This window comes from Episyrphus balteatus, chromosome 2 (assembly GCF_945859705.1).
Source record: "Episyrphus balteatus chromosome 2, idEpiBalt1.1, whole genome shotgun sequence".
Taxonomy (NCBI): Eukaryota; Metazoa; Arthropoda; class Insecta; order Diptera; family Syrphidae; genus Episyrphus; species Episyrphus balteatus.
Window position 1 is genome coordinate 113,750,619 of NC_079135.1, and position 26,994 is coordinate 113,777,612.

The 26,994-nt window shown below is 31.6% G+C and overlaps 3 protein-coding genes and 2 non-coding genes across 10 annotated transcripts; 2 read left to right on the forward strand and 3 right to left on the reverse strand.

Annotated features, from left to right (window-relative positions):
* The first annotated feature begins 377 nt into the window (after nt 1-377).
* On the forward strand, nt 378-26,457 carry LOC129911143 (myb/SANT-like DNA-binding domain-containing protein 4). Of its 4 annotated transcripts, XM_055988828.1 has the most exons (5): nt 378-503; nt 564-740; nt 808-984; nt 24,712-24,905; nt 24,973-26,457. In XM_055988828.1, the coding sequence occupies exons 1-5, from the start codon at nt 465-467 to the stop codon at nt 25,205-25,207; spliced, it is 822 nt and encodes a 273-aa protein (XP_055844803.1). In that variant the 5' UTR covers nt 378-464; the 3' UTR covers nt 25,208-26,457. The 4 variants fall into 4 exon arrangements, with proteins under 4 accessions (XP_055844803.1, XP_055844805.1, XP_055844806.1 ...); XM_055988830.1 differs by lacking the exons at nt 378-503; nt 564-740; nt 808-984 and adding exons at nt 7,471-7,668; nt 11,283-11,551; XM_055988831.1 differs by lacking the exons at nt 378-503; nt 564-740; nt 808-984 and adding an exon at nt 11,162-11,551.
* On the forward strand, nt 2,227-2,430 carry LOC129912826 (small nucleolar RNA U3). The gene has a single exon (XR_008771923.1). It is a non-coding gene; the product is annotated as a small nucleolar RNA U3 (small nucleolar RNA).
* On the reverse strand, nt 10,307-10,510 carry LOC129912827 (small nucleolar RNA U3). The gene has a single exon (XR_008771924.1). It is a non-coding gene; the product is annotated as a small nucleolar RNA U3 (small nucleolar RNA).
* On the reverse strand, nt 13,635-18,085 carry LOC129911142 (AH receptor-interacting protein). 2 transcript variants are annotated; one of them, XM_055988826.1, is made up of 5 exons: nt 17,732-18,085; nt 17,527-17,661; nt 17,243-17,416; nt 14,125-14,474; nt 13,635-14,072 (listed from the first exon to the last, which is right to left on the reverse strand). In XM_055988826.1, the coding sequence occupies exons 1-5, from the start codon at nt 17,756-17,758 to the stop codon at nt 13,730-13,732; spliced, it is 1,029 nt and encodes a 342-aa protein (XP_055844801.1). In that variant the 5' UTR covers nt 17,759-18,085; the 3' UTR covers nt 13,635-13,729. The 2 variants fall into 2 exon arrangements, with proteins under 2 accessions (XP_055844801.1, XP_055844802.1); XM_055988827.1 differs by having other exon boundaries at nt 17,527-18,084.
* On the reverse strand, nt 25,413-26,897 carry LOC129911140 (uncharacterized). Of its 2 annotated transcripts, XM_055988825.1 has the most exons (4): nt 26,728-26,897; nt 26,576-26,663; nt 25,841-26,521; nt 25,413-25,759 (listed from the first exon to the last, which is right to left on the reverse strand). In XM_055988825.1, exons 1-4 carry the CDS (start codon nt 26,776-26,778, stop codon nt 25,455-25,457), a joined length of 1,125 nt encoding a protein of 374 aa, XP_055844800.1. In that variant the 5' UTR covers nt 26,779-26,897; the 3' UTR covers nt 25,413-25,454. The 2 variants fall into 2 exon arrangements, with proteins under 2 accessions (XP_055844800.1, XP_055844799.1); XM_055988824.1 differs by having other exon boundaries at nt 25,413-26,521; nt 26,728-26,895.
* Nucleotides 26,898-26,994: the final 97 nt, after the last annotated feature.

The window sequence follows — 26,994 nt, forward strand, 5'->3', positions numbered from 1 at the left end:
CCCTCTTAAATATTTATCAGGGCCCGAATCAACAAATTTGATAATTGATAGTTGACAATCACATTTTTTTTTTTTTTTTAAACAACAAAAAATTGTGCAATATGACTGTCAACTATCAATAATATGACCTTAGTCGATTCCATCCCAGGCTTTTACATGCTAAAATGACGTTTGTTCCATACAAAAAACGTCATTTAAAAAATTGAAATGTTTATGAAATCGGCCATTCGATTATTTTTATTTAAAAAAATGTGATTTTTCTTAATTTCCTGGCGTGATTCTCTTCAAAATAACATCTTCGAGCACTGGTGCAATTTATAACTACACTACACACAAAATGGCAACCCATCACACAGCATTTGACATGTGTGTTCATATCTTACAATAAGTTTCATTCTACATTCGATAACAGATAACACATTTAAGTGTTTGTGGTTGTTAACAAATTTGTGTTTTTTTTCGATATGTCTGATACCAGACAACCGGAAAATCCTTCTCAAAAGGTTAAATAAAAATTTTAGTAAAAATAATAAAAATATTAGATTTTATTTTATTTTCCTCAGATTGATTGGGGACGAGAAGCTGTTCTTACATTAGTTGAAGAATGGGGTAAAATCGAGTGTCTGTATAATTCGAGACACACATGGTACCATAACAAAAAAGCCAGACACGGTGCACTTTCAACTATTTGTAAGAAACTCAAAGTTTATTATCCAAATATAACCGTTCATGATGTGAAGGTATTTTTTTTTTCAAACAAAAGTTTTCGAACTGAAACTTAAATACAAATTCATGTCATGTCTATAGGTTAAAATCAACTACCTACGTAGCCAGTACTGTCGAGAAAAGCAGAGACTGGAAATGCTGGCTAATGAATCTATAACAGATGAAATATATCATCCAATAACAGTGTACTGGTATGACAAATTAGCATTCCTCGATGACTACATAAAAATGAGAAAGAGGAAGTACAATACGAGTGATGTGAGTACATGATTTATGATTTACTTATTTTATTTATGCAAAGAATGCACTCGTATTTTTAACATGAAATTGGTTTAACAGAAGATTAGGTGGGTTTTTTGTCGTTTTTCATGGTTTCTTTTCGAATGCCATTTTGTATGTCCCCAGAAATCTGCTTTTTTAACAACAAGAACTAAATCAATAATTGCGATTAAAGTTTTTTTGTATATCTTGACAAAATCAAAGAGTTAAAAAACACTAAATAAATCAAAAATGAAGGTGGCAAAGTATGAAAATACCACAAAAATTTGATAGTGGGAATTTCAATTAGTACATTTGTTTTGACATGTCTTCCATGTGTTTATTCGTTGACAGTAGCGTTGTTCAATGAGGTTGTTGTTTAGTGTTTACCTTCTGCTCAGAACTAAGGAGCAAATGATGATTTTTTTTGATTCTATCTGAAATCATTTAATACGAAAATTTTGGTTTTTCGGTCTGCCTTTTCTTCGGGATAGTATTCTCAGAGTTCCTTCTTTGTATGTATTTTGTTTGAGACGGTATTTTTTACGTTGAAGCTTCAGCCAGAAATATAATTGGCGGATGGAGTCGGAAGCTACTGTCAATTGTTGTTGTTTTCCATAAGTTTTCATCCGACTAGTGCGCTCGCAACCGCACTCGACGGATGAAAACTTATGGAAAACAACAACAATTGACATTAGCATCCGACTCCATCCGCCAATTATAGTTCTGGCTTTCCTCGGTTTTTGAATTGCTTTTTATTCGATCAAGCTTTGTAACTCGTGTTGTCATACAAAACTTGCTGGGAAAATTTATTGGTGAAAAAATGTTCTCGCAGAGAGCAACATTTCGTCGTTCGAGTCAAAAGTTTTAGGCTCCGATATATATATTCTTTTTTACTTTGATCATGTTTTGTGTTTTCGACAGAAATTTTGTTTAAACTTGCATTTTCAAAAAATTTCATCTAATTGAATATGTATAAGCAAATAACTTTTACCTGTCGTTGGAATATTGACGTTTGTTCAAGTACCTTGTTCCCTTCTAATAAACTTGTTTCTCATTGAACACACCTATAAATCTTATCAGAAGTAAACAAAATTATTCGCAGCTGATAAATGAAAATAGAAAACAATAACAACATAGTGGATGAGAATCCAATGTTGTATTTCTTTTTATTTCCTCATAGTTTACAGTTAGTCATTGCAGAAATATTGAGTTATCGAAGTGATTTGCAACGGTAAAGTTAAGACTATACTTCACAGGATCATTTCTGTAGTAAGTCTTCTTTTACTTTTGAAGAAATTCTAAGTAATCCCAACCTGCGATGAAGAGGTATATCGTTTTGTCTTGTAGCGTGAGGTTTGACTGTTGACCAGCAACTTGTTTGCATTGGTTAGCATGTCGTCGATGATCGCTCGGTAATAATGGGCAAAACGACTTCTGAGTGGTTTCTTTTTAATAAACATTCACATTTTTAATTATCTTAAGTTCTAATGTATTATTTTTTACGATGACGCTACGAGTTAAAAAAAATACAATTTCATTCATTGTAAATTGTGTTTTGTTATGTTCAAACCGTCAGTCTCAGTAGTTCTTATTATAAATTATAAAATGATTATGAACTATGAATATGACTCGTGGTGGTTTTTTGGTTAGAATTATTAAATTATTCTTGAAATTTGTTGTTATTAGGAGGAATGTATGTAAATCATTTTCATTTTTAAAGAAAAATATTGAGGTCGTAAGATTGGCCCTACAGATGGTGTTTATGTTAGATTTGATGGAAAAACAACTATGACAAAAACTTTTTTTAATGATAGGAAGTAAAAAGGAATCAACAAATTCGATACGTTTAGTAGTCTAGAGATAATTGATAGACAAAATATTTAGAAAGTACAAAAGTATTACCTGTGTTTTATTATTCTCGTGATTCAGATCAGACCATTATATTTGTTAGCGTTATAACAAAGCGAGGTCCTGCTTTTTTTGTAAACCAAATAAAAACAATGATCTGATTTTGTTTTCTTACAAATACACATAATACTAGGAAGGTTTTATTTGAACAAACTAGAAGCTGTGGCATAGAAAAATCATGCTATTTGGTTAATGAATTGTTAATAGGTAGGTACACCTACAAATTGTCTGTTTGTTATTTGAATTCACTTGTAAATTAAAATTAAGTTTTAAGTATTGTTCCATAATAGTGGATTGATAGGTAAACTGAACGGAACAAAAACGAAAAAATATTTTTCAATCTATGCTAAGTCTCTATTGTAGTTGATGTTAATGCATTGAATAAACAAACCTTATAACATTTTTTTTACTTGATATATCTAAGGACACCTTGCAAACTAAATCTTAAGCATTCAAAATAATGATTAAAACATTAAAAAGATTTTCTTACAATTTGTTTATCTTTAATTTGTAAACCTATACAAATGTTTGTGTTACAATCGTTCATAAATGATTTCATAAACTAGGTATTTTAGAAAGGATGTTAATTTTCTCAAACTTTTTTCCTTAGACGAAGTTAATGTAAAGTACCAAGTTAGTTAATAAACGTTTACCACTTTATTGCTTCATAAAAGTAAAATTAAAAATGGTAATTTGAGAAAGGACTGAGGCTTTTTGTCTAATTAATACCTACTAATAATGACTTACTAAATTTTGTTGAGACTCAATTAGCAATAATACCAAGTGTGCCTTTTTTCTGAAGAAAGGTTGAATTAGAGAAGAAAAGTCCACAGGAAAATCGACACATGTCCACTTTAAGTCAAAAATAAACTATTGATGAGGTCTTGCAGCAGGTATTTTCCGACTATCTGATGAAATTTAAGTATTGCTTCAAAACAAACAAATGATATGCCTTTAGTACCTACTAAGTTTGATGGAGATCAAAATTTTAAATTCCGTTTTTCTTGGAATGAGTTGGAATGAACTTGTGCTGTTTTCCCCTCAATTCTTCATTTGCTTACAAATACGCCAAAATTGCATTTAAAACCCATCCATTGTCAATTTCGACGCTATCTAAATTGCTAGTAAGAAAGACTGGAGTTTATCCCATTCAAATAGCATTAGATAAACCCCAGTCTAAGATAAACTGAGGTGTAAAAACGACTATGAATATGCCCCACTGAGTTCAAGCTGTATTCAAGTAGACAATCCTTTTGACCACCTCTAAGTTGACCATTTCGACCGTAACGTTCTGACAATGTCTATGATGCATGGAGAAAGATTCTAGTTTACGTTATGTCAGTTGTTCTTAGATATATTAAGAATAATTTTCGACCAAAAACAGTGGCTTGACATCAGGAGTTGATTATGTATAAAAATCATTTAAAATCTGCAATCTTATTCAATGTATGTAGATATGCTTTTTAAAGGCACTTGAAATACAAAAACAGGTACAAGAATACATATACCCCGTTTGTATGACCGATTTAAAGATCGAATTGAAACTGAATCAAAATTCCGATCCAGGTATATGGAAGTACCAGATCGAGGAATCGAATTGAAATAGAATCGAAAACTCAATTTTTCTTTTTAATATATTTGCAGTAAAATAGAAAAATCTAACCAAAAACAAAGTGCAAGTAAAACTAGATATCATTAGACATACATACAGTGAATTTGCAAATAAAAAGACAGTCACACACAATTTCCATCATAAATTATATCTCGAGTATTCAATTCGTTAGGTATATATGCATATTTTCGATTCGATTCAGCTCCCCGAGTCGGATCGGATCGACAAATCCGGATTCAATTCGATTCAGGTATATATAGACCTAAATCCTGATTCAATTCGGATTCAAATCGCCATACAAACGGGGTAATTGACACTTGGCATCACGGCACCTGGTGGATAGCGACGAAAACCCGAAAGTTATATAGATTATTTTCCGATTTGCCGCTCAATGTAATTTCCATAAGAAAAAAATAAAAAAAAGTCCTCGAAAAACATTTATTTTACGAATTAATTTTATATGTACGAGTATCAATGTTATGATTGTAAAATGATAATAATATGTGTTTATAACTAAATCAGGTTTAAAATATATCAAAAAGTATATTAATACCTGTGAAATTTGTATTTAAAAAGTGCAAGTGAATCGCCTGAAAACAACAAAAAATACTATAAAAAATATAGAAATTATTAAATTATTCTTTTATTTGTTTTGCTTTTTCACAAATAATAGTAGGTAAGCATTTTTTTTTTATTTTCAACAATTTTGAAAGAAAATTAAACCAAAATAGTTTCTATATTTTTTGTAGTATTTGTTGTTGTTTTCCTGTGATTTGCTTCCGTTTTTGGAGACAAATTTAATAGGAATTATTATTCTTTTTGATATATTTTAAACCTGACTTAGATATAAACGCATATTATTATCATTTTACAATCATAAAATTGATACTCGTTCATATAAAATTAATTCGTAAAATAAATGTATTTCGAGGTCTTTTTTGTTTTTTTCTTATGGAAACTACATTGAACTGCAAATCGAAAAAAAATCTATATCATTTTCGGGTTGTCGGTAGAAGTGGTAGATGGCGTGGAAAGCTATTTCCCAAGTCACAATAGATCCTAGACGATACTAACTGTTTTGAAATATTGATATCCTTTATAGCGAGGCGCACTGATAGCAGATGTATTTAATAAGTATACAGAAAAATCGATCTGTCGTTCTGTTTGTAAGCGAGATACCCTAATTCCTAATCAAGGGCTTATGGTTAAGAAACTATTTTATCAACTATTTAGCAATAAGCAGTACAGAATCTTGTATTAAATACAATTTGAATTTAGGTAGCTATGTATGTGTTTGCATGCACTTACCTGAAAATTTTTTACAATTATAATTTATAAAGCCCAAAAAAACACAATCTTTAATTTCATTTTTATTCCGCTGATTGGATGTAAAAATTACAGGGTAAGGCATTTATATCACAAATTTATAAAGCAATTCATAAAATAACAATTCAATATGAATTTATTTGTGCAAAAGTATACAAATTTAACAAAATAAAACAATCCACAAGATACAAATACAAACAAGGAAGGAAGATAGAAAAATAAAAAACCAAAGAACCGTTTATTTTGTGAATGTTGAGTGATGCCAAAATTATTTTTTTTTTTGAAGTACTAAAAACGATATTAATCCATGTTTACACTACGCTTATTTATGTCGTAGGCACACTTATGTAGATGGATAGTTAGGGTTAACACTAAACGATTTTTCCAGGAAGATTTTTCCAATTGTCAACAGAAATATCAATACCCAATAATTTTTCTAATAAGATGTTTGTATTCTTCATTCGCTTTTTGTTGAACTAAAGCCTAGTACGCTTCTGATGCGAAAAGAAAAATCCCAGGTTGTTGGGCATGGAAAAAGGAGAACGTTATACAAGTTTGATCCTCTATAAGAAGTTTAAACATAGCTTTACCGAAGCTCTACCGAAGCTTTGAGATTTGACAGATAGCTTCGGAACAGCTTGTATAGTTCTTTAATACATATCTTATCGAAATTAAAAAAAAAAAAAAACAACTACAAAAACAAAAAAGAATTCTTTTTTAACTGGTTTTTATTTGATTTTAAATCATGAATTTTATCTTTTTATTTGAAATTATATATATTATTCCATTAATTTTTAGTCTATCCATTAATAATAATTTTAAAATTATATAATTTTTTTACCACACCCAGGAATCGATCTTCGGATCTGCTTGGTGGCAGTCCGCCACCACCAGTATATTCATTAATGAAGTCAAAAACTTAATCAGTTAAAATAGCAGAAATGTCAAAACAAAAAATGTCCGAGCTAAATTATTCATTGTCAAAACCGAAAAGTGTCTCAGCTAGATTATTCAATATAAAAAGCAAAATCAAATACTAAACTTGATAATTTCTTTAAAACTTCTATAAAAATTCATTGAGCTCCGAAAACAAGCTTTTTTCGTTTAAGTTTCCTTAACAGTATTTAAACAACTTATTAGAAGTTGTTAAACAAGCAATTAAATTCTGAAGCAAGCTCAATACAAGCTGTATAAAAAGTAGTAACGGTGAGATCTCAAATTATAGAAGCTGTTGTGCTAGTTGGGTATTTCTGTTGACAATTCTAAAAATCTTCCTGGAAAAATCGTTTAGTGTTAAGCCTGGTACGCTGCTCGCGCTAAATTTTAGCTGATATAAAATTCTCATACAAGTTATCGATAATTTGTATGGGATCCATTTTAGCTGAGATAAAATTTTTCGATAATTTGTATGGGAGCTAAAATTTAGCGCGAGCAGCGTAATAGGCTTTAACCCTAACTATCCATCTACATAAGTGTGCTTACGACATAAATAAGCGTAGTGTAAACATGGATTAATATCGTTTTTAGTACTTCAAAAAAAAAAAATTATTTTGGCATCACTCAACATTCACAAAATAAACGGTTCTTTGGTTTTTTATTTTTATATCTTCCTTCCTGTTCCTTGTTTGTATCTTGTGGATTGTTTTATTTTGTTAAATTTGTATACTTTTGCACAAATAAATTCATATTGAATTGTTATTTTATGAATTGCTTTATAAATTTGTGATATAAATGCCTTACCCTGTAATTTTTACATCCAATCAGCGGAATAAAAATGAAATTAAAGATTGTGTTTTTATTGGGCTTTATAAATTATAATTGTAAAAAATTTTCAGGTAAGTGCATGCAAACACATACATAGCTACCTAAATTCAAATTGTATTTAATACAAGATTCTGTACTGCTTATTGCTAAATATGTAGTTGATAAAATAGTTTCTTAACCATAAGCCCTTGATTAGGAATTAGGGTATCTCGCTTACAAACAGAACGAAAGATCGATTTTTCTGTACTTATTAAATACATCTGCTATCAGTGCGCCTCGCTATAAAGGATATCAATATTTCAAAACAGTTAGTATCGTCTAGGATCTATGTATTCTTGTACCTGTTTTTGTATTTCAAGTGCCTTTAAAAAGCATATCTACATACATTGAATAAGATTGCAGATTTTAAATGATTTTTATACATAATCAACTCCTGATGTCAAGCCACTGTTTTTGGTCGAAAATTATTCTTAATATATCTAAGAACAACTGACATAACGTAAACTAGAATCTTTCTCCATGCATCATAGACATTGTCAGAACGTTACGGTCGAAATGGTCAACTTAGAGGTGGTCAAAAGAATTGTCTACTTGAATACAGCTTGAACTCAGTGGGGCATATTCATAGTCGTGTTTACACCTCAGTTTATCTTAGACTGGGGTTTATCTAATGCTATTTGAATAGGATAAACTCCAGTCTTTCTTACTAGCAATTTAGATAGCGTCGAAATTGACAATGGATGGGTTTTAAATGCAATTTTGGCGTATTTGTAAGCAAATGAAGAATTGAGGGGAAAACAGCACAAGTTCATTCCAACTCATTCCAAGAAAAACGGAATTTAAAATTTTGATCTCCATCAAACTAAGTAGGTACTAAAGGCATATCATTTGTTTGTTTTGAAGCAATACTTAAATTTCATCAGATAGTCGGAAAATACCTGCTGCAAGACCTCATCAATAGTTTATTTTAGACTTAAAGTGGACATGTGTCGATTTTCCTGTGGACGTTTCTTCTCTAATTCAACCTTTCTTCAGAAAAAAGGCACACTTGGTATTATTGCTAATTGAGTCTCAACAAAATTTAGTAAGTCATTATTAGTAGGTATTAATTAAACAAAAAGCCTCAGTCCTTTCTCAAATTACCATTTTTAATTTTACTTTTATGAAGCAATAAAGTGGTAAACGTTTATTAACTTTCTAAAATACCTAGTTTATGAAATCATTTATGAACGATTGTAACACAAACATTTGTATAGGTTTACAAATTAAAGATAAACAAATTGTAAGAAAATCTTTTTAATGTTTTAATCATTATTTTGAATGCTTAAGATTTAGTTTGCAAGGTGTCCTTAGATATATCAAGTAAAAAAAATGTTATAAGGTTTGTTTATTCAATGCATTAACATCAACTACAATAGAGACTTAGCATAGATTGAAAAATATTTTTTCGTTTTTGTTCCGTTTAGTTTACCTATCAATCCACTATTATGGAACAATACTTAAAACTTTATTTTAATTTACAAGTGAATTCAAATAACAAACAGACAATTTGTAGGTGTACCTACCTATTAACAATTCATTAACCAACTAGCATGATTTTTCTATGCCACAGCTTCTAGTTTGTTCAAATAAAACCTTCCTAGTATTATGTGTATTTGTAAGAAAACAAAATCAGATCATTGTTTTTATTTGGTTTACAAAAAAAGCAGGACCTCGCTTTGTTATATTAACGCTAACAAATATAATGGTCTGATCTGAATCACGAGAATAATAAAACACAGGTAATACTTTTGTACTTTCTAAATATTTTGTCTATCAATTATCTCTAGACTACTAAACGTATCGAATTTGTTGATTCCTTTTTACTTTCTATCTTTAAAAAAAGTTTTTGTCATAGTTGTTTTTCCATCAAATCTAACATAAACACCATCTGTAGGGCCAATCTTACGACCTCAATATTTTTCTTTAAAAATGAAAATGATTTACATACATTCCTCCTAATAACAACAAATTTCAAGAATAATTTAATAATTCTAACCAAAAAACCACCACAATTCATTAACCAACTAGCATGATTTTTCTATGAAACAGCTTCTAGTTTGTTCAAATAAAACCTTCCTAGTATTATGTGTATTTGTAAGAAAACAAAATCAGATCATTGTTTTTATTTGGTTTACAAAAAAAGCAGGACCTCGCTTTGTTATATTAACGCTAACAAATATAATGGTCTGATCTGAATCACGAGAATAATAAAACACAGGTAATACTTTTGTACTTTCTAAATATTTTGTCTATCAATTATCTCTAGACTACTAAACGTATCGAATTTGTTGATTCCTTTTTACTTTCTATCTTTAAAAAAAGTTTTTGTCATAGTTGTTTTTCCATCAAATCTAACATAAACACCATCTGTAGGGCCAATCTTACGACCTCAATATTTTTCTTTAAAAATGAAAATGATTTACATACATTCCTCCTAATAACAACAAATTTCAAGAATAATTTAATAATTCTAACCAAAAAACCACCACGAGTCATATTCATAGTTCATAATCATTTTATAATTTATAATAAGAACTACTGACGGTTTGAACATAACAAAACACAATTTACAATGAATGAAATTGTACTTTTTTTTAACTCGTAGCGTCATCGTAAAAAAATATAGAGCTTAAGATAATTAAAAATGTGAATATTTATTAAAAAGAAACCACTCAGAAGTCGTTTTGCCCATTATTACCGAGCGATCATCGACGACATGCTAACCAATGCAAACAAGTTGCTGGTCAACAGTCAAACCTCACGCTACAAGACAAAACGATATACCTCTTCATCGCAGGTTGGGATTACTTAGAATTTCTTCAAAAGTAAAAGAAGACTTACTACAGAAATGATCCTGTGAAGTATAGTCTTAACTTTACCGTTGCAAATCACTTCGATAACTCAATATTTCTGCAATGACTAACTGTAAACTATGAGGAAATAAAAAGAAATATAACATCGGATTCTCATCCACTGCGTTGTTATTGTTTTCATCAGCTGCCAAGTTTTATTTAATTTTGTTTTCTTCTGATAAGATTTTTAGTTGTGTTCAATCAGTTTATGAGAAGGGAGCTGGATAGTTAAACTAAAATCACTATTTCAGGGCAAAAGTTCTATGTTGGTTTACAAATATAATAAAAATTATTATTTAGGTGTACATTTTCAAACTGCAAATTCTGAAGAAAACCAACGATTTTCAAGTCGAGACCCACACATCTTTTCATAGATTTTGAACTTATATTGCTATGGTTGAGAAAATAAATACAAATTATTTATTTCCTTTAAGTCAAAATCTTATCTAGTATGCAATCGGGGTGTCGTCAGTGAAAAAGCCACCCATGAGTATACGTTATATTTCTGTCTGCTTGAAGATGGTTACTCAAAAGAGGTGTTGATGTTTTCTGTTTTGCTTGTCAAGCATGCTTGATGACGGAAAATGTCAAAGAGTATAAAAGTGAACGCATATAATTGGAAGCACAGCGCACAACCATGTTTGTCAAGCTAAATGTGTAGACATTACTTTTAATGCTTGATCAATCATAAGTTCGTGTTGACAGCAAAGAGAACACAGTCAATTTTTGTTATTACAAAATGGATAAGAATTTTATATTAGAATTTATTCAAGTTTATCGTTCTCTACCAGCTTTATGGAATGTAAAATCAAGAGATTACAGCAATCGTAATCTAAAAAATGAACAATACGAAACACTACTTAAAAAATATAATGAAAAATATCCAGAAGCAACAAAAAAAGAATTATCACAAAAAATTAATGCTCTACGAACCAATTACAGAAGGGAACTAAAAAGGATGTCGGCATTAATTAAGAGGGGTGAATCTGAACCGAGTCCACTATTTTATTTCGATGCAATGAATTTTTTGTGTGATTGCTATTGCCCATCAACGAGTGAGGTACGTAACTTTTGTTTTAAATTTTATTGAAGATATTTCAATCACAAATAGATATACACAGTACCACGTAATCGATTTTTGTTATCCTTCAAGCAGAAAAATTTAACAATAAAAACAGGGAAGTAGCCTTTTGAAAATGCGCTCGAGTATTCTTGATTGTTTTAAGTCCCATCATTTTTTGTTCTAAGTCCACTTTTTATTCAAGAAAAAAACGTAGTTGTATAGGAATTGTTCTATGTCCAGTTTTGGGTTTTTATTTTAAAAAAATATTTAAAAATAGTATGCGCCTAATAATGAGGTAAACTTGTATATTTTATTCAAGAGAAAAGAACAAACTTTATAAAAAACAACTTGAATGGCAAACGAGCAGAAAATTGTCGCTTTAAACCAATTTGAAACTTAAAAATCGTCCCCTGTAAAATTAGCTTTTTGTGACTTAGAACAATTTTGCTTTACGGCGACGACTTGTCTATTCTTGATAAAAGCTTGATCTGTGTATAAATAAGCCTTTGAACAAACTAACTACATCCTATAAAAACGAAAATTTTATAAAGAAAATTATTATTATAGAATTCGAAAACCATAAAAAATATTTTTAAAACAGTATGTAACAGTACGTTACATACGTTACATGCGTCTCGAGATTGAAAAAAGACAAAATTGTTGCTTTTAACGAATTAAACCTAGATTAATGTATTTAGATGCGCTGAATCCGAATCCGTTTGGCCCCAACACATCCTGGGTTTTGAATAAAGTGCAAAAGTGTTTAGTGTCCTGAACTATTGCGCGAAAGTGTCTATGGTCGAATTCGAGCTCCACGACGCGACGTGGAGATTTTTAGGTGAAGCATAAAATTACACTAGTGCGAGTGATGGCTATGTACACCACAGACTTTCTGTCGGGTGAACATTTATTTGGGTTGGGCTCTTACAGAGAGCAAATAATATTTGATAGTAAAATAAACCCAGTGAACTATCTCTTTAGCCGATTCCATGCTTGGATGATCAACTGCGTTGCAAAGCTATCCTTTTAGCTTAGAGAGTATTTTTCGGTTACAGAAGATGGCTGCGATTTCTTTCCACTTCTGACTCACCCTACGCTCACAGCATCAAAATATTCTAACTTTTTGTGTTTGGGAAGAGCTGTTTCATTCAAATTATGCTTGGGTGGATCACAACATGGAAAGCATTGATATTACGTCTTTGGGGGATCCATTCTGTAGACTGTAGAGCAATGGAAATCGTGTAAGATCTTCATTCTAGATGTCGTACAATGATAAACTGAATCACTTTTAAATCCTTTGTCATCAAGAAGAAAGTCAAAAAGTGAAAACAAGAAAGGACTATAGAAACTTCGCTGGTGCAAACCAACTTCGATTGGGAACTCTTCGATAACTCCATGATCCTTTGCACTTATATTTTCGGAACTACTTGTGGTCTTAGGGCAACCCATATAAAATTTCATGTGAGTATATTGAATGGGTTTTGAATACAGATATGTGACCCAGCTTCAATGAAATTCAATCTCAGCTTCAATTAAAAATCAATTTATTTGTACTATTATTTAAAAGATCACGAAAATCTGTTGCACTCCATCACCATAGATGTATCTGAATCTTTTAAAGTTACAACGAAGTGAGTGGCTTTACCTTTTTCAAATAGAAACCGACAATTTCCATTGGAACTACGGTATCCAACCAAACGGCTTATTCTAGTGCTAATAGGCTGTCCCAGCTGGGCTTATTGTGACTTCCATTCCTATCCATAAAAGAAATTTACTTTATTGTTTAATTTTTTGTTTTCCTATAAACATCCTGGGGGACAGTTTTTATTTTTGTTTTTGTACGATTACTGTGACTTAGGATTCAGGAATAACATTTTTTTTTTTTATAATAAATTTTAATTTATAATCCAAGAAGAGAAAAAAAAATCTTACTATAATTCTTTTTTAATCAAAATGAGTACTAATCAATTAACAGGATTGAAAAAATAAATGAAAAAAGAAATAATGTTTAAACTCACACACACACACAATTATAATGAATTGAATCACAATTTGTTTTTATGATTCAAATGGATGTGCGTAAATATAGGAAGAGGAACACTCTTTTAATAACAATTCATCACAGCTTTACAATATGTAGGTATTAGGTATAATAAATAAAGAACTCTTAATTATCTAAAATAATTTCTGCATAATAACTCTTTGTTCTGTGTCCATCTTTCGCTGTGCTTCTTCAAGTGCTTTTAACTCTTTAGCCGCTGCACCACGCAAAGATGGATCCAATTCAATACACTTGTTGAAATCTTTTTTAGCTTCTTCCACATTCCACGCACCGATGTGTGCCTTGCCACGTCTAAAGAATGCCTTAACATTATGTGGATCGAGGGTTAAAACTTCGGTGCAGTGATGTATCACTGCATAGAAATCCTCAGCTAGCAAACGACATTGTGCATAGTTGAGGAGCAGAGGCACTTTAAGAGCGGCTAATTCATACCATTCTGTATCGTGTGGTTTTTCTCTGAAAAAAATGTTTGTGTTAAATCGAAGAAAAATCATATTCAGTTCCTTACTTGAGCATAAGCTGTTCAAGAATACCAATTGCTTGTGAATAGCATTCCTCGGCTTTAGGGTAATTCTTTTCCTTATAGAATTGATTGCCCTTCTCCCGAAGGTCATGTGTCGCTTGCATTTTTTCATCATCGGACATTTGCCAACGTTCCTTTTCATAGTCCTCTGGCATTTCAATTGAGAACAACTCAATTATGAATTCCAGATCCGAGGGATTTGTAAAAAGATCATCCAGATCCTTATAACCAATTCCCTCGTTTTGTAATGTCATGCCACAGCAGTGTCGTCGCTCTTCTTGTTTCTTGCCAACATCGCGAAGAGTCTTTGAGATAAATGGATACTGAGACACTAACTAAATTGGGATGAAACAATTTTTTTAAATAAATAAGAATGAACTTGAGAAATCTTTGAGCTGGGCCCACATTAGGGATCAACATGTTCAACAAATGTTCCAAATCCACGTACCAGTAATCGAAATCCCGGACTTTACCGGGCAAATAAGGACAAAAAAAAAAAGGAGTACAAAACTAGGACAACGAATGCATGGTTTAACTAAAAAAAAAGCTAAACAATCTTATCAAAATTTAGGTAAAAATTACATTTTTAACCCTTTGTTCTCGAACCATTTTTTCACAAAAAATATAAAAAACCTGAATACCCTGCAAGAGAAAAAAAAACACTATTGTACTAGCAATAACATTTTAATAGTACTTATTTATACAATTGTAGAAGTAAATTTTCTCGCTAAAAAAATGTTATAGGTCGTTTCAAATCAAAAGTCCCATGGAAAATTGAGCAAAAATAAAAAAAACTCATTCGCTTACTGGAAGGAAGCATTTATGAGGCAGCTGAACTTTTTCTAAAATTACCATAAAATAATGAAGAACAGTTCTTGTTATCCCTATTTTAATTAATTGATCCGGACTAGGTGAAGATGGACCAGAAATGTCCAGCAATTCATAACTTAAAATTCTATTCACATCTTTTCATTTGTATAATTGGGCAGTAAATTTATCTTATTTTTATTTTTCAATTATTTTGGAGTCGTCACCATAGAAATCATTAATAAACAAATTCAGATTTTTCGTTTGCTTATTTTTTTTCTCTAGCATTTCTTTCATTCAAACAAGCATGATTTGTTGGTATTTTTGAGTTGATTTGTCGCAATGAGCCAATAAAATTGAGGTTTTTGTTTATTTGTTCTCAATTTTATTGGAAAGGAGAAAATAAACTCAGAGTCAGGACTTTTGATTTGAAATGACCTATAGCATATTCTATAGAATACAGATTGAAGAACCATTACAAATTACAATCGTTTTCTGTCGGTGTTAATTTTGTCTATCTAAAGTGAAGATATGTAATGTACATGCAAAATTCGGAAGAACCTCGGAAATTCTGTAATTTTTAACTAAATGTTAACTTTTATAAAAATTTAAAATTTTGTATTGATCAGAGAATTACTCATTTATGCTAATTTTTGAGTTTTGATTCTTGGAACAGAAAATAAAAGGAATTGAGAATATAATAGGTCCGTTCCACACTACGTCTAAAACTGAATTTAGTAATATTTGGTTATTTTTGGTACCGAGTCTGTTCCCAACTACAAAAATTGTGTAAAAGAGAGCTCTCACAAGAGAGTAAAAAAATTTACCTTGACAAATTTAGTCCCAAGAATTTCTTCCGGCAGAAATATGAGTTCTGTCAAATGAAAATTTGGGGTATGCCAAACCAATAAATAAAAGGAGAAAACAAATCAAATTGTAGTGATTTTTAAATTGAATCGCGTTTACATGTTTTTTTGCATTTAAAAAGTATTAATGTTTATCGAATAAAGCATAAAAAATGAAATTGTTTTGTATAATGGTGTTCAACTCGTTCCAGATTCTTTGGCAGTCTTTTGTAGTTTTATTTCCTACTGAGAGAATTCTCTCCCAACTCTCATTAATTTGACAGACCTAATTTAGTGCACAAAAAGTCTGGAACAGACCTAATAAAGCAAAATAATGTCGTTATCGATTGGTTTCACATGAGGAATCACTCTTTCTGAAATGGAATGGAGCAGGTCAATTCTGTTTTTTTTTGTTTGTGTTTTTCTATGAAATTTCAAATGTCAAAAATTATATTAATTTATTTTTCTTTCAAACGAAGTCTTTTAAATTGTTCAAAAATGGTAATGTTCAAGAAATTAATGGGGAAGTTAGAGTAAGAAGAGTAAAGGCTTGGCCACACTGGAGGGTATGCGGTAGCGGTACGGGTAGCGGTGAGGGTACTTGTATGAAAAAAATTCAAAACTGACACATCAACGTTCAGGTGTGGAATTTTTTTAGTACAAATATCGTTACCGCTATACCGCATACCCTCCGGTGTGGCCAAGCCTTAAGGCTTGGCCACACCGGAGGGTATGCGGTAGAGGTACGGGTAGCGGTAACGATATTTATATGAAAAAAATTCCACATCTGAACGTTGATATGTCAGTTTGGAATTTTTTTCATACAAGTACCGTTACCTCTACCCGTACCGCTACCGCATACCCTCCGGTGTGGCCAAGCCTTTAAGTTTGAAAATAATTAAAAAATTTATTTCGGAAAACAATTATGTATTTAAAAAAATAAAAACAAAAATTGATTGAGTGATTATTTTGATTTTTGAATATTCATGTATTAATGCTTCTTGAGTGAATTCTGATTTTTAAAATCGAGAAGAGTATTTCTTCTAAGAAGCGTTCTTTCTGTCATATTTTTGTGAATAAAACACTTTCAGAAAGTTTCTGAATGATTCCGGAAGCTTCCGGAAGGCCAATCGAAAACAATAAAAAATGAACTCGATTAATTTTTAAAAAAAGCAATGAATTAAGAGTAGCAAACAAGTAGTCAGATACTTTATTGAAGAGAATACAATACCGGACAATTAATAGGAACTATCCCGGACGCTCCAACACAGTCAAAAAAGAGTACATGTCCGGGGAAAACCCGGACGAATGGCAACACTACAAACAGAGCATATCTGAGCCTACACATAAACTGACCAAGTCTGAAAAGGTTAAACTATTCATTATGTTGATTTGGAACGTATGTGGACCGGGTTTTGATCAAACTAGTTGGGGACCCAGCTTAGACTTACAGATTTGTCAACAGTAAATTTAGCAACTTCATTTAGTGCCATTTTCTGCACAATGACCTCCCACACTTCCAATTTGAACTTTTTGCCCAGCACCAGTTCCATTGGTTTAGCCATTTTGCGACTATCATCGAGCAGAGTTCCATCACTTTTTCGTGTTTGAAAATGGAATTTCACCTTGAATTAGGTAAAAAAAAAGTCAAGTAGATGCATAATCATATTTAAGAATAAAAAAAAAGAAATTTATATAAATTCTATAATCGCCTACACACTATCTATCTACTTACCCTTGTGCCAGGACGAAGTTGAACGTATTGCTTGCCAGGATGTAAAATTTTCTTTTGTATCAAAGCATTATCGATTTTTGTGTCCATGGTTGCTGTGCTTTGGTGTTGTCTTGTCTTGTTTGTCTGTCGTTCTATCTACTAGTCAAGCAGACAACAATATCGAATGGCTATTATTTGAGTTTTTTTTTTCTTTTTTTAAATTTACCGCTACTGCGTCACATAAATAGGTCATATAATTTATTATAGTTTGTTCCCCCCTTTTCTTCGGTGTGTGGGCTATTTAGTAGTTGTTAGTAGCTTGCTAATTACGATCACGCAATTTAATTAAAAAAATAATTGATTGTTCTATTTTTGTATTTTGTACATCAACTTAGCTTAATTGCTGGAATGACTTTATTATTGCTTTTTTTTTGTATGTGACCAGCACAAAACTGGAGGAATTCGTGTTTTTGTAATTCTTAAAAAATGCTTTGTATTATTTCTATTGATTTATAACTATAAATGGTATTTTGGATATTTTTTGTTATTAATTTACTTTTTCTTTGTTGAAAGAAAAGAAAAGAATTTAAAAAAAACAAAAATACACAAATATCGAACTCAGAGGGTTGAGGAATTTTTGAGGAAGTTTGTTGAAGTCAGCTGAGAAATGTCATATTTCTTATTAGACCAACAAAGTTCGTCAGTGACTGTAGTTCAGGTGATTAGAAAATTATGGTGAAAGCACAATAGTTAACCCATTTGATGATTTACATTGGCTGGCATGCTTGACAGCATGGTTCTATGAAAAATAACTTTTAATCGGAAAATACCAACAAAAAAAAAAAACATGCCCATTAGTGAATTCGCAGGATTTCACTCCCGGGGAGTTACTGGATCCGCGGTAGATTTTCATTAGCAACCTCAAAAGGTACGATAGTGCTCAGTCAAATTCTTTAGCAACTTTGGCACTACACTTTTATTTACACGAAACAACTCAGACCATTTTTTTAGTTTCTGAGATAGGGCTTCAAATAATATCGCGAAAACCGTAACTGCTTCACTGACTTACTGACAGATCATCAAAATTATGAAGAACTTCCCGCTATCGTAGAAACATGTTATTTGGCACGGTGATAGGTCTCGTGATGTATGTAGACGAAAAAATTTGAGGTTGTCAAATCAGGGGGCGTGGTTACCGCCCATTTTCTTCTTCTCTTGTCTTGAAATTATGCTGGCACAAAAAGTGCTGAGATGTTAAAGTGTACCAAGTTAAAGTTTGATTTCAAATTTGTATCAATTAAATTTTGATTGTTTTTGTATTTTTATTTTACTTACTGAACCGAAATACATTATTTTCGAAATAAATTTTTCAAGCAAGACTATAAAAATGCTTGTGATAAAAATTTAAAAAAAAAAAATAGAATGAAACTAGGCTCAAAATGTGAAAAATGAAAATATCTAAAATTTGTATGTAATTAGAACTCTTAGAAAGGAATCAGTGTAATTTTTAGGTTTAGAGAACCCTTAGAATGCATTAGGAAAATGTTAACAGACAGTTAAAAAAAATCATAACTTTAAAATTAGTACGAAATCATCACCAAAATGTGGAAAATTAAAATTTTTCAATAAATAGAGCTCCTAGAAATAAATGAATATAATTTTTAGGTTTACTGACCCCAAAAACAGTAAGTTGAAAAAATTCATTCTTGAAAAATCACCAAAACAAATCAAAAGTTAGTCAGATATTAAAAAAATATGTCATTTTGCCCTCACATCGCGAAACAAACTTGGATTTTGACCAACTATAAAATTGAGTTTTAACTCAATAACTCACGGAATTCGTTCGTATATCATTTTTTAGATAATTTTATAGTGAATAAATCTGTTTTAGGACATTTTTAGTTAAAGGCTTGGCCACACCGGAGGGTATGCGGTAGCGGTACGGGTAGAGGTAACGGTACTTGTATGAAAAAAATTCCAAATTGACATATCAACGTTCAGATGTGGAATTTTTTTCATACAAATATCGTTACCGCTACCCGTACCTCTACCGCATACCCTCCGGTGTGGCCAAGCCTTAAAATGAGTAAAAATGAAGTTATTAAATAAAAACGGTACCAACCTCTTTTCAAAGATGGCGGCTGCTTCCGACGTCCAATCATCCCAACAAATTGACTTTTAAGCCTAGTACGCAGATCGGGAAAAATTTTATTTCTCATACAAATTTTTTCTCGGGACAAATTTTGTCTTGAATATTTTTCCAAGTAGTGCGCAGTTCACGCGCAAAATTTAAATATTTGGAGCCGCTGTAAAGAAAAAGTCTCCACTTAATTTTGCGCGGACAAATAATGTTCGAAGCATTATTCTGCCGGCACAAATTGTGACAAGGAAAAAAAATCAAACAAAATTAAGGTGGACTCTTTAATAAAATACTTGGAAAGTGAAGACGAAGCAAATACAACTCAAAAATAAAAATGAATTTAATTTGAAAGAATAAAAAAACATTCATAGATTTAAATGTCAGCAGTACAAAATGTTTGCAGCACAAATACAAATGAAATTTGGCGCGAATACACATATGTGAAACATGTTAAACTCAAGCAATACATTCACACCAAACTTCAGATTCTTCGGGATAAAAAAAAACTGTTCAATTGGGATTCCGAATCGAAGAACAATTCCGGATTGCCAATTAAAGGCTTGGCCACACTGGAGGGTATGCGGTAGCGGTACGGGTAGAGGTAACGGTACTTGTATGAAAAAAATTCCAAACTGACATATCAAGGTTCAGATGTGGAATTTTTTTCATACAAATATCGTTACCGCTACCCGTACCGCTACCGCATACCCTCCGGTGTGGCCAAGCCTTAAAGGCTTGGCCACACCGGAGGGTATGCGGTATAGCGGTAACGATATTTGTACTAAAAAAATTCCACACCTGAACGTTGATGTGTCAGTTTGGAATTTTTTTCATACAAGTACCCTCACCGCTACCCGTACCGCTACCGCATACCCTCCAATGTGGCCAAGCCTTAAAAACGCCATTAGGGTAAACTGCCCCATTGTTGCCACTCCCCATGTGATTGGCACCTTGAGTTTAAAAACAATTTACAGCTACTATTTTAATTTTATTTTTAAATTCACTCTTCCCGCCTTTTTTGGCATATTCTTAGCAAACGAGATATATTGATAATTACAAAAAAAAAAGTATTAATAATAGTTTTAAGGCTTGGCCACACCGGAGGGTACGCGGTAGAGGTACAGGTTACGGTACGGGTATTTGTATGGAAAAAATTCCAAACTGACACATCAACGTTCGGATGTGGAATTTTTTTAATACAAATATCGTTGCCGCTACCCGTACCGCTACCGCGTACCCTCCGGTGTGGCCAAGCCTTTATGCTATAAGGAAAAAACTGCGAACTAAAGTTGGTGCGATATTCGCTTAAGGTGCCAATGATTGGGCAGTTTACCCTAGGTAATTTCTCCAACATCAAAATTTTGCGCAGGATTAAAAAAATGTTTTGTAGAGTTTAGAATTGTAGAGATAAAATTTGTTTTTTCCCGATCTGCGTACCAGGCTTAAATTAAAAATAACTTTTTTTTATATTTTCCTTGTTTTTTTTTTCGAAATGTGTATTTAATTCCACAATTTATTTTAAAACAAAAACAAAATAAGTTTAGAAATCTATAGGGGTATTCACGATCTGGTGCAACAGGCCTAGTAAAAATGTAAAATTTTATTTTTTTATAATAGATCGTGAACGCCCCTTTTCTTATCTATAGTAAATATTGAAGCATGAATGAAATCCATCACAGTGCACATAAAAAGGTAATATATTCCGAACTGACATTGGTCGCCAAATTTTCAAAACATGACAATTTGGCGACCAATGTCAACTACCGTAATTCTTAATTGTTTAAATTACCGACGAAAAACTCACAAAAACCGAAAAACCACGCACACAACTAATTTTTTAACATTTATTTACTATTTTCCGAGACGAAACAAGCAGAAAACTTGTTATTTTTCAATTTATAATTTTTTCAAATGACATTTTATAAATTAAAACAAAAACAAATTTCCTGTTTACTGCGATTAAAATATTAAAATTAAAGGCCGGCCTGACAGATTGGTGCCATTTTTTTTTGGCAAACAAATTTTGACATTTTTCGGAATATATTACCTCATTATGTGTACTGTGGAAATCCATGATGTTTTTTTTTTAACAGGGTTGTTCCTCCACTGTTGCTTCTTCTTTTTTTTCCATTTTTTATAATTTAATTCTTTGTTTTGTTCGGGTTAATTAATTTTCACAAATTATTTTACATCAAAAGAAACTAAATTACGGGACATGAGTACCGACAAGCCGACAACCATAATAAACAGAATAAAAAAGACAAACTGTTTATCATGGGCGACGCGACGGTGAGCTGCCATCTGTCAAAAATAATTTTACTCTATTGTATTTTTATTTTGCAATAGGCCTAGGGTATAGCAAAAGTGCAAGACTTGTAAAATTTTAATCCGTATATTTTGTTGTTGTAGTGTTGTAAGATTTTACACTTTTGCACTTTTGCAATGATACAAGACCAGTTGCATCGGATCGTGAATACCCCTTATATTGTTAAAATACATTCCATGAAAAAAAAATTATCCCGCGAAAAATGCGATTTCATGCCCATATTTTGACTAATTTGCCTGGGCTATAAGTTACACATAAAATGAAACGCATCTAACTTCGCTTCGATGCCAAATGTCAAATAAACTTCAAACTATGTATGTAAAATTATGTATTATATTTCAAAAACCGTAAATCAAATTTGGTTTTGTGAAAAGAAGCAACAAAAATTGTGTTTAAAAATTAATTATGGCTGAAAAGAAAAGGGTGAGAAATCCTAATTTTTCTTTAAAAGAAAAGCAAACAATTTTAGAATGTGCTTTTCATGAAAAAAACATCATTGACAACAAAAAAACAGATGGAAATACATGGAAGGAAAAAGAAGCAGCTTGGGAGCGAATAACTGCGAACTTTAATTCCCAATCGGATTCAGCATGCTATAGAACCATTGAATCACTCAGAAAATTTTACCAAGGATATAAAAAAGAATTAAGGAAGGCGGCTGCAGATGAACAATTGTCCACGATTCAAACTGGAGGTGGCAAGCCAATAAATGTAAGCGATGAAAATTTTTATCTAGTCATATCAATTTATGAATTTGAAAACAATAACTGAAATAAAAACGGAATTTCTTAAAAAACGTCAGAAGTGATTCGTTCAGAATTTGTGAAACCTAAATCCATAATTAAAAGGTTGACAAATGTAGGCAAGCCTTAATTAGTAAAAAAAAAAGTTCCTGAGTTAAAACGTGTTATTCCAAAGAAATATAAAAATGCATGTTTTTAATAAAATTTTTATTTTGTTCTATGAATTTTAATTTTGTTTTATTTATGAATGAAAAATGTTTTGTTTAATGGAAGAATTTTGCATATGTATTAGGGTGGGTCAAAAAAAAAAATCGAATATCTTTTTTTTTTATTTTATACTGCGAAAAATCGATTTCTAGACACCTCTAGAAATATGAGCTCTTAATATTAAGGGAAAGATCCTCCGCTTTTCCGTTTTCCATATTTACATCAATCTTATATTAAAAACAAACATTATTTTATCAATCGACTTTTTAGAAATTTTTTTCTATATAAATGTATTCTTGTAGGAAATTGAACGCTCTACAAAATAGGACATATTTATACACTTTTTCGTGTATCTTACCGTTTTTTAAAAGATATTCGAAGTCCAAAGTTTGAGAAAAGCTTCTAAATTTAGTCTATCTTTATAATTTGTATTAAGTTCACCAATGAGAGAGTTTAATTTGGATAGCCTAGATGGTGTACATATCGGTTTTTCCATTTTTCATCCCAGAATCTATACTTTACACCGAGTCGAAGGCGGGAAAGCTTATGCCTTGGCAAGAGCGCCGGTTTTCCACATTTTCTTTTGTAGGAATGGCTTAAGTCCGATTTAATTTCTTGCTGCACTTGTCATACTCCCACTACCAAGTTTATTTTCTCGAAAACTTCTCTTGCTGTCAAATTCTCACGAAAATTACTTCATTTTTTGTCACTTTTGGCTCTCACCCGACCAAAGGCTTCCTTCCTGATCGTTTTAGGTAACCATACTTGTTAGAACTTTGTAAATTAAATTATCAATTACACAATCGGACCTTTCTAATCCTCCAGATTTTTCGCGGTTGGACAAGCCCTCTTCATGGTAAGCCTTAATTTGGTCATTTCTGCCTGCTCCAATGGTTTTTCACGCCTTATTTAAAAATAACCGAAACATTTTACTTATAAAATGTTCATAATGGGTTTAAATTCATTTTCCAACTGTTTTGCTTACTTTTGGTTACAATTGATCTCGCTTAACCGCACTTTTAATCTGAAAATCAGCTGTGTCTTTATAATTATTTCGCTCCAGAAACGCAAAAAATAATTGTTTAAATTCAGTCTAACGAATTAAATAAAAATAAAGGGTGGCAAACAATCCAGTATATACTTGTCTTCTTATTTAAATTAAATATCCTTTATATGGTTTAAAAACGAATAAAATCGCCTGCCTTTATAATTATTTCGGTGGGTGTATTATGGTCTATGAGAGAGGTATCAAGTACTGAGCCTTCCCTTGCAAGCTCATCCGCTTTTTCGTTGCCGAACACATCACTATGGCCGGGGACCCAGCAGAGTCTTAAGGGCCCAACCCATAGAATCCGTTGCGTCCGTTGGGTCGAAGTTTTTGACTGACAGCTCGATAAAATACACACGTTCTTATGGGAAGTCCGTCTCCGTCCGATCCGTCGCTTATGGGTCGCTTCCCATAAGAACGTGTGTATTTTATTTTAAAACTTCGACGCAACGGACGCAACGGATTCTATGGGTTGGGCCCTTTACAAGTCTTCCAAAAAAATCTTTGATGAAGAAAGAATTAATGCAATGTCTGAAGGACCAAAAAAAACTGGTTCAATCCAGATTTTGAGTGTTCAATGAAATGTGTAAATATTTTTGTATCCTCAAAACATAAGAGGTCTCCGCCCGAGTGTTTCAGAGTTATGGGAATGGAATAAAATAAAATAAAATAAAACAAAACAAAAAAAAAAAAAAAAAATAATAATAAACTTTAACCTAATAAATGTAATTTTATTTCGTAGACAAATAAAGAAAATCCCAAAACCTCCGAAGTTGGTCCAAGTTCGTCAAATGCCTGCACAGGTTTGGACAATGCTTCTATCGAAGAACAACCTGTTGATAAAATAGACATCAAAGATGAAACATACTATTTTCCGTCTTATGGGAATTCACCTTCAGCTAGCCAATTGGACGACTATTCTCAAGAAGAATTTAGGTTGGTAATATTTCAGAATTTTTTATCATGAGTATAGAATAATTTTTTTTTTAATTAACTTCTCTAGGCCACCACAAATTTCCGATCCGAAAAAATGTAATAAAAGAAAAAGACAAATATATGAAGATGACCTTAGTAATCCAGACTTGATGACGTTGAAAAAAAATAAACTACAATTGGAAATTTATAATTTACGATTGGATGCTTTGAAAAAAGAAATTGACCTTGGATTGCCAAGGAGTCAATTTACTGAAGAATTGTACAAAAATTGGGATGATGTTCCCATCAAAGAGGAAACATAAAATTGCGGATGAGATGTTTCTATATCGAAAGATAAGTTTAAGTTTTCAGATACTAAATCAAAAATTAATTTAAATAAAAAATAAAAACAAAAAAATTTTAAAAAAATGAGGTTTGGTTCAGAAGTTATTAACGGATAAAGTTGAAACATGGTGCTCTTTCCAAAATATTTACTTTGGTTCTTCAACTATGGATTGAATTGAAAAATTTAAACAAATTCACATTTATTTAGCTTTAAAAAAATTGTTTTCAAAATCTGAGATTTCCTTGAAGTTTTTTCTGATTTCTTCCTCGTTCCCTCTTTTCAGCTCGACTTAGACAAACGAAATCAAGTGCTTCTCGTGGATTGTAAGATTTGATTTCCGACCTTTTTGTTGATAGTTGATCACCAATCTTTGAACCCTTGAATTTAATTCCTTCGCGAGGGTAAGAACTAAGTGGTTCATGTGGAATGATTTCTTTCTTTGTTTCTGGAATCGGTATTGCATTATATCCTTTATAACGATAAGACCCTGAAGTTTGTAGTTTTATATTTGATTTCCTCAGAGCTGTACCTGTGTTGAAGACTTTTTCGTTAAGAGACTTTCGTTTCACAGGCATTAATACAAAAGATGAAAACTCTGATTTAAGATTACTTTCGTTATACTTTCTAGGCATTTTCAGAACGGGTGCAGTTTTCAACTTGTTATAACTTTCTATGGATGGATGGTTCCATCCTTTGAAAGACAGCTCTTGTTTACATTTCTCAAGTTGTTCTACACTTGGAGGCTTTTGTTTCCTAAGACAGATTCTTTTCTTTAACACATCATTTATGAACATCAGATCATTGCAAATTGTATTCGAAACCTCGATAGTTTTCGACTTGGTATTCACTTCATTGAAGAGCCTCATTGGAGCTGTGTATTTGGAGATAATAGAATTATCATAATATTTTGTATTTGTACTTGGCAAGACTTCAATTCCTCTAAATGTCTGAAACTGCATTCCCTTAGCTGGTGTATAAATCTTTTTTCGGTATTCTTCATCGTTATTTGGTATTGGTTTACTCCGAACCACACTCGATTTTGAGCTCGCAACACTCGAAGTGTATCTGCATCGAGCATAGATTTTAAAGTTCGGTGTCTTATTGAGAAGCTTCTTTGGTGGTGTAACAAAACTGTTTCTAGCTGTCATTGCTGGAGATCGATATCCATTTGAACGAAGTTTTGAAATAGGTTTATTGTTTATAATGGGTATGGTGAATTTTTCTAGAACAACCTTGCGAAAGGGAAATCGATTTTCAGTTTTTGGAGCACCAACTCGAGTTTTCATCAAATCTTTTAAAAATATAAAATAACACAAATGCATTTTTTTGTTTTACAAATATATACCATTTTTGAAATCATTCGGAATTTGCTTGTATATTTTTTCAACGTAACTATTGACAATTTCGCTTGTATTTTTTGCTGCAACCCACGGCTGTAAATGTGTTATTGATATGACCAAATTATGATTTCAAATTAAGAATATAAAAAAAATATACCTTGAAATTAAAGCTACCACGAGCAATTCGGTTGATGTTGGAAGTGGCCATTTTAATATCAAAATTTTTAATTAATTAATTAATTTATTTCAAAGAGAATAATCACAAGAATTTTGAAAAATACAATAATTCAATAACAAATTATTTAAAAAATATTTTTTGACTTTGCTTTGTATGAACTTAAATTTTTCGACTGAGTTTACAGTAAAAAGACTGTGAAGAGAAAGAGTGTTCACACTTTTAGTGCATATTATAAAGAAATAAAAT

Bases quoted from the DNA above. Each gene is read 5' to 3' on its own strand.
- LOC129911143 (XM_055988828.1), top strand. From the start codon at position 465: ATGTCTGATACCAGACAACCGGAAAATCCTTCTCAAAAG. The intron at 985-24,711 runs GTGAGTACATGA...TTTATTTCGTAG, and splicing joins GGAAGTACAATACGAGTGAT to ACAAATAAAGAAAATCCCAA. The intron at 24,906-24,972 runs GTTGGTAATATT...TAACTTCTCTAG, and splicing joins TATTCTCAAGAAGAATTTAG to GCCACCACAAATTTCCGATC.
- LOC129911142 (XM_055988826.1), bottom strand. From the start codon at position 17,758: ATGACCTATTTATGTGACGCAGTAGCG. The intron at 14,475-17,242 runs GTAAGTCTAAGC...ATCCCAATTTAG, and splicing joins AATTTACTGTTGACAAATCT to TTAGTGTCTCAGTATCCATT. The intron at 14,073-14,124 runs GTAAGGAACTGA...CATTTTTTTCAG, and splicing joins CTTGAACAGCTTATGCTCAA to AGAAAAACCACACGATACAG.
- LOC129911140 (XM_055988824.1), bottom strand. From the start codon at position 26,778: ATGGCCACTTCCAACATCAACCGAATTGCTCGTGGTAGCTTTAATTTC. The intron at 26,664-26,727 runs GTATATTTTTTT...ACACATTTACAG, and splicing joins GTGGTAGCTTTAATTTCAAG to CCGTGGGTTGCAGCAAAAAA. The intron at 26,522-26,575 runs GTATATATTTGT...TATTTTTAAAAG, and splicing joins TCCGAATGATTTCAAAAATG to ATTTGATGAAAACTCGAGTT.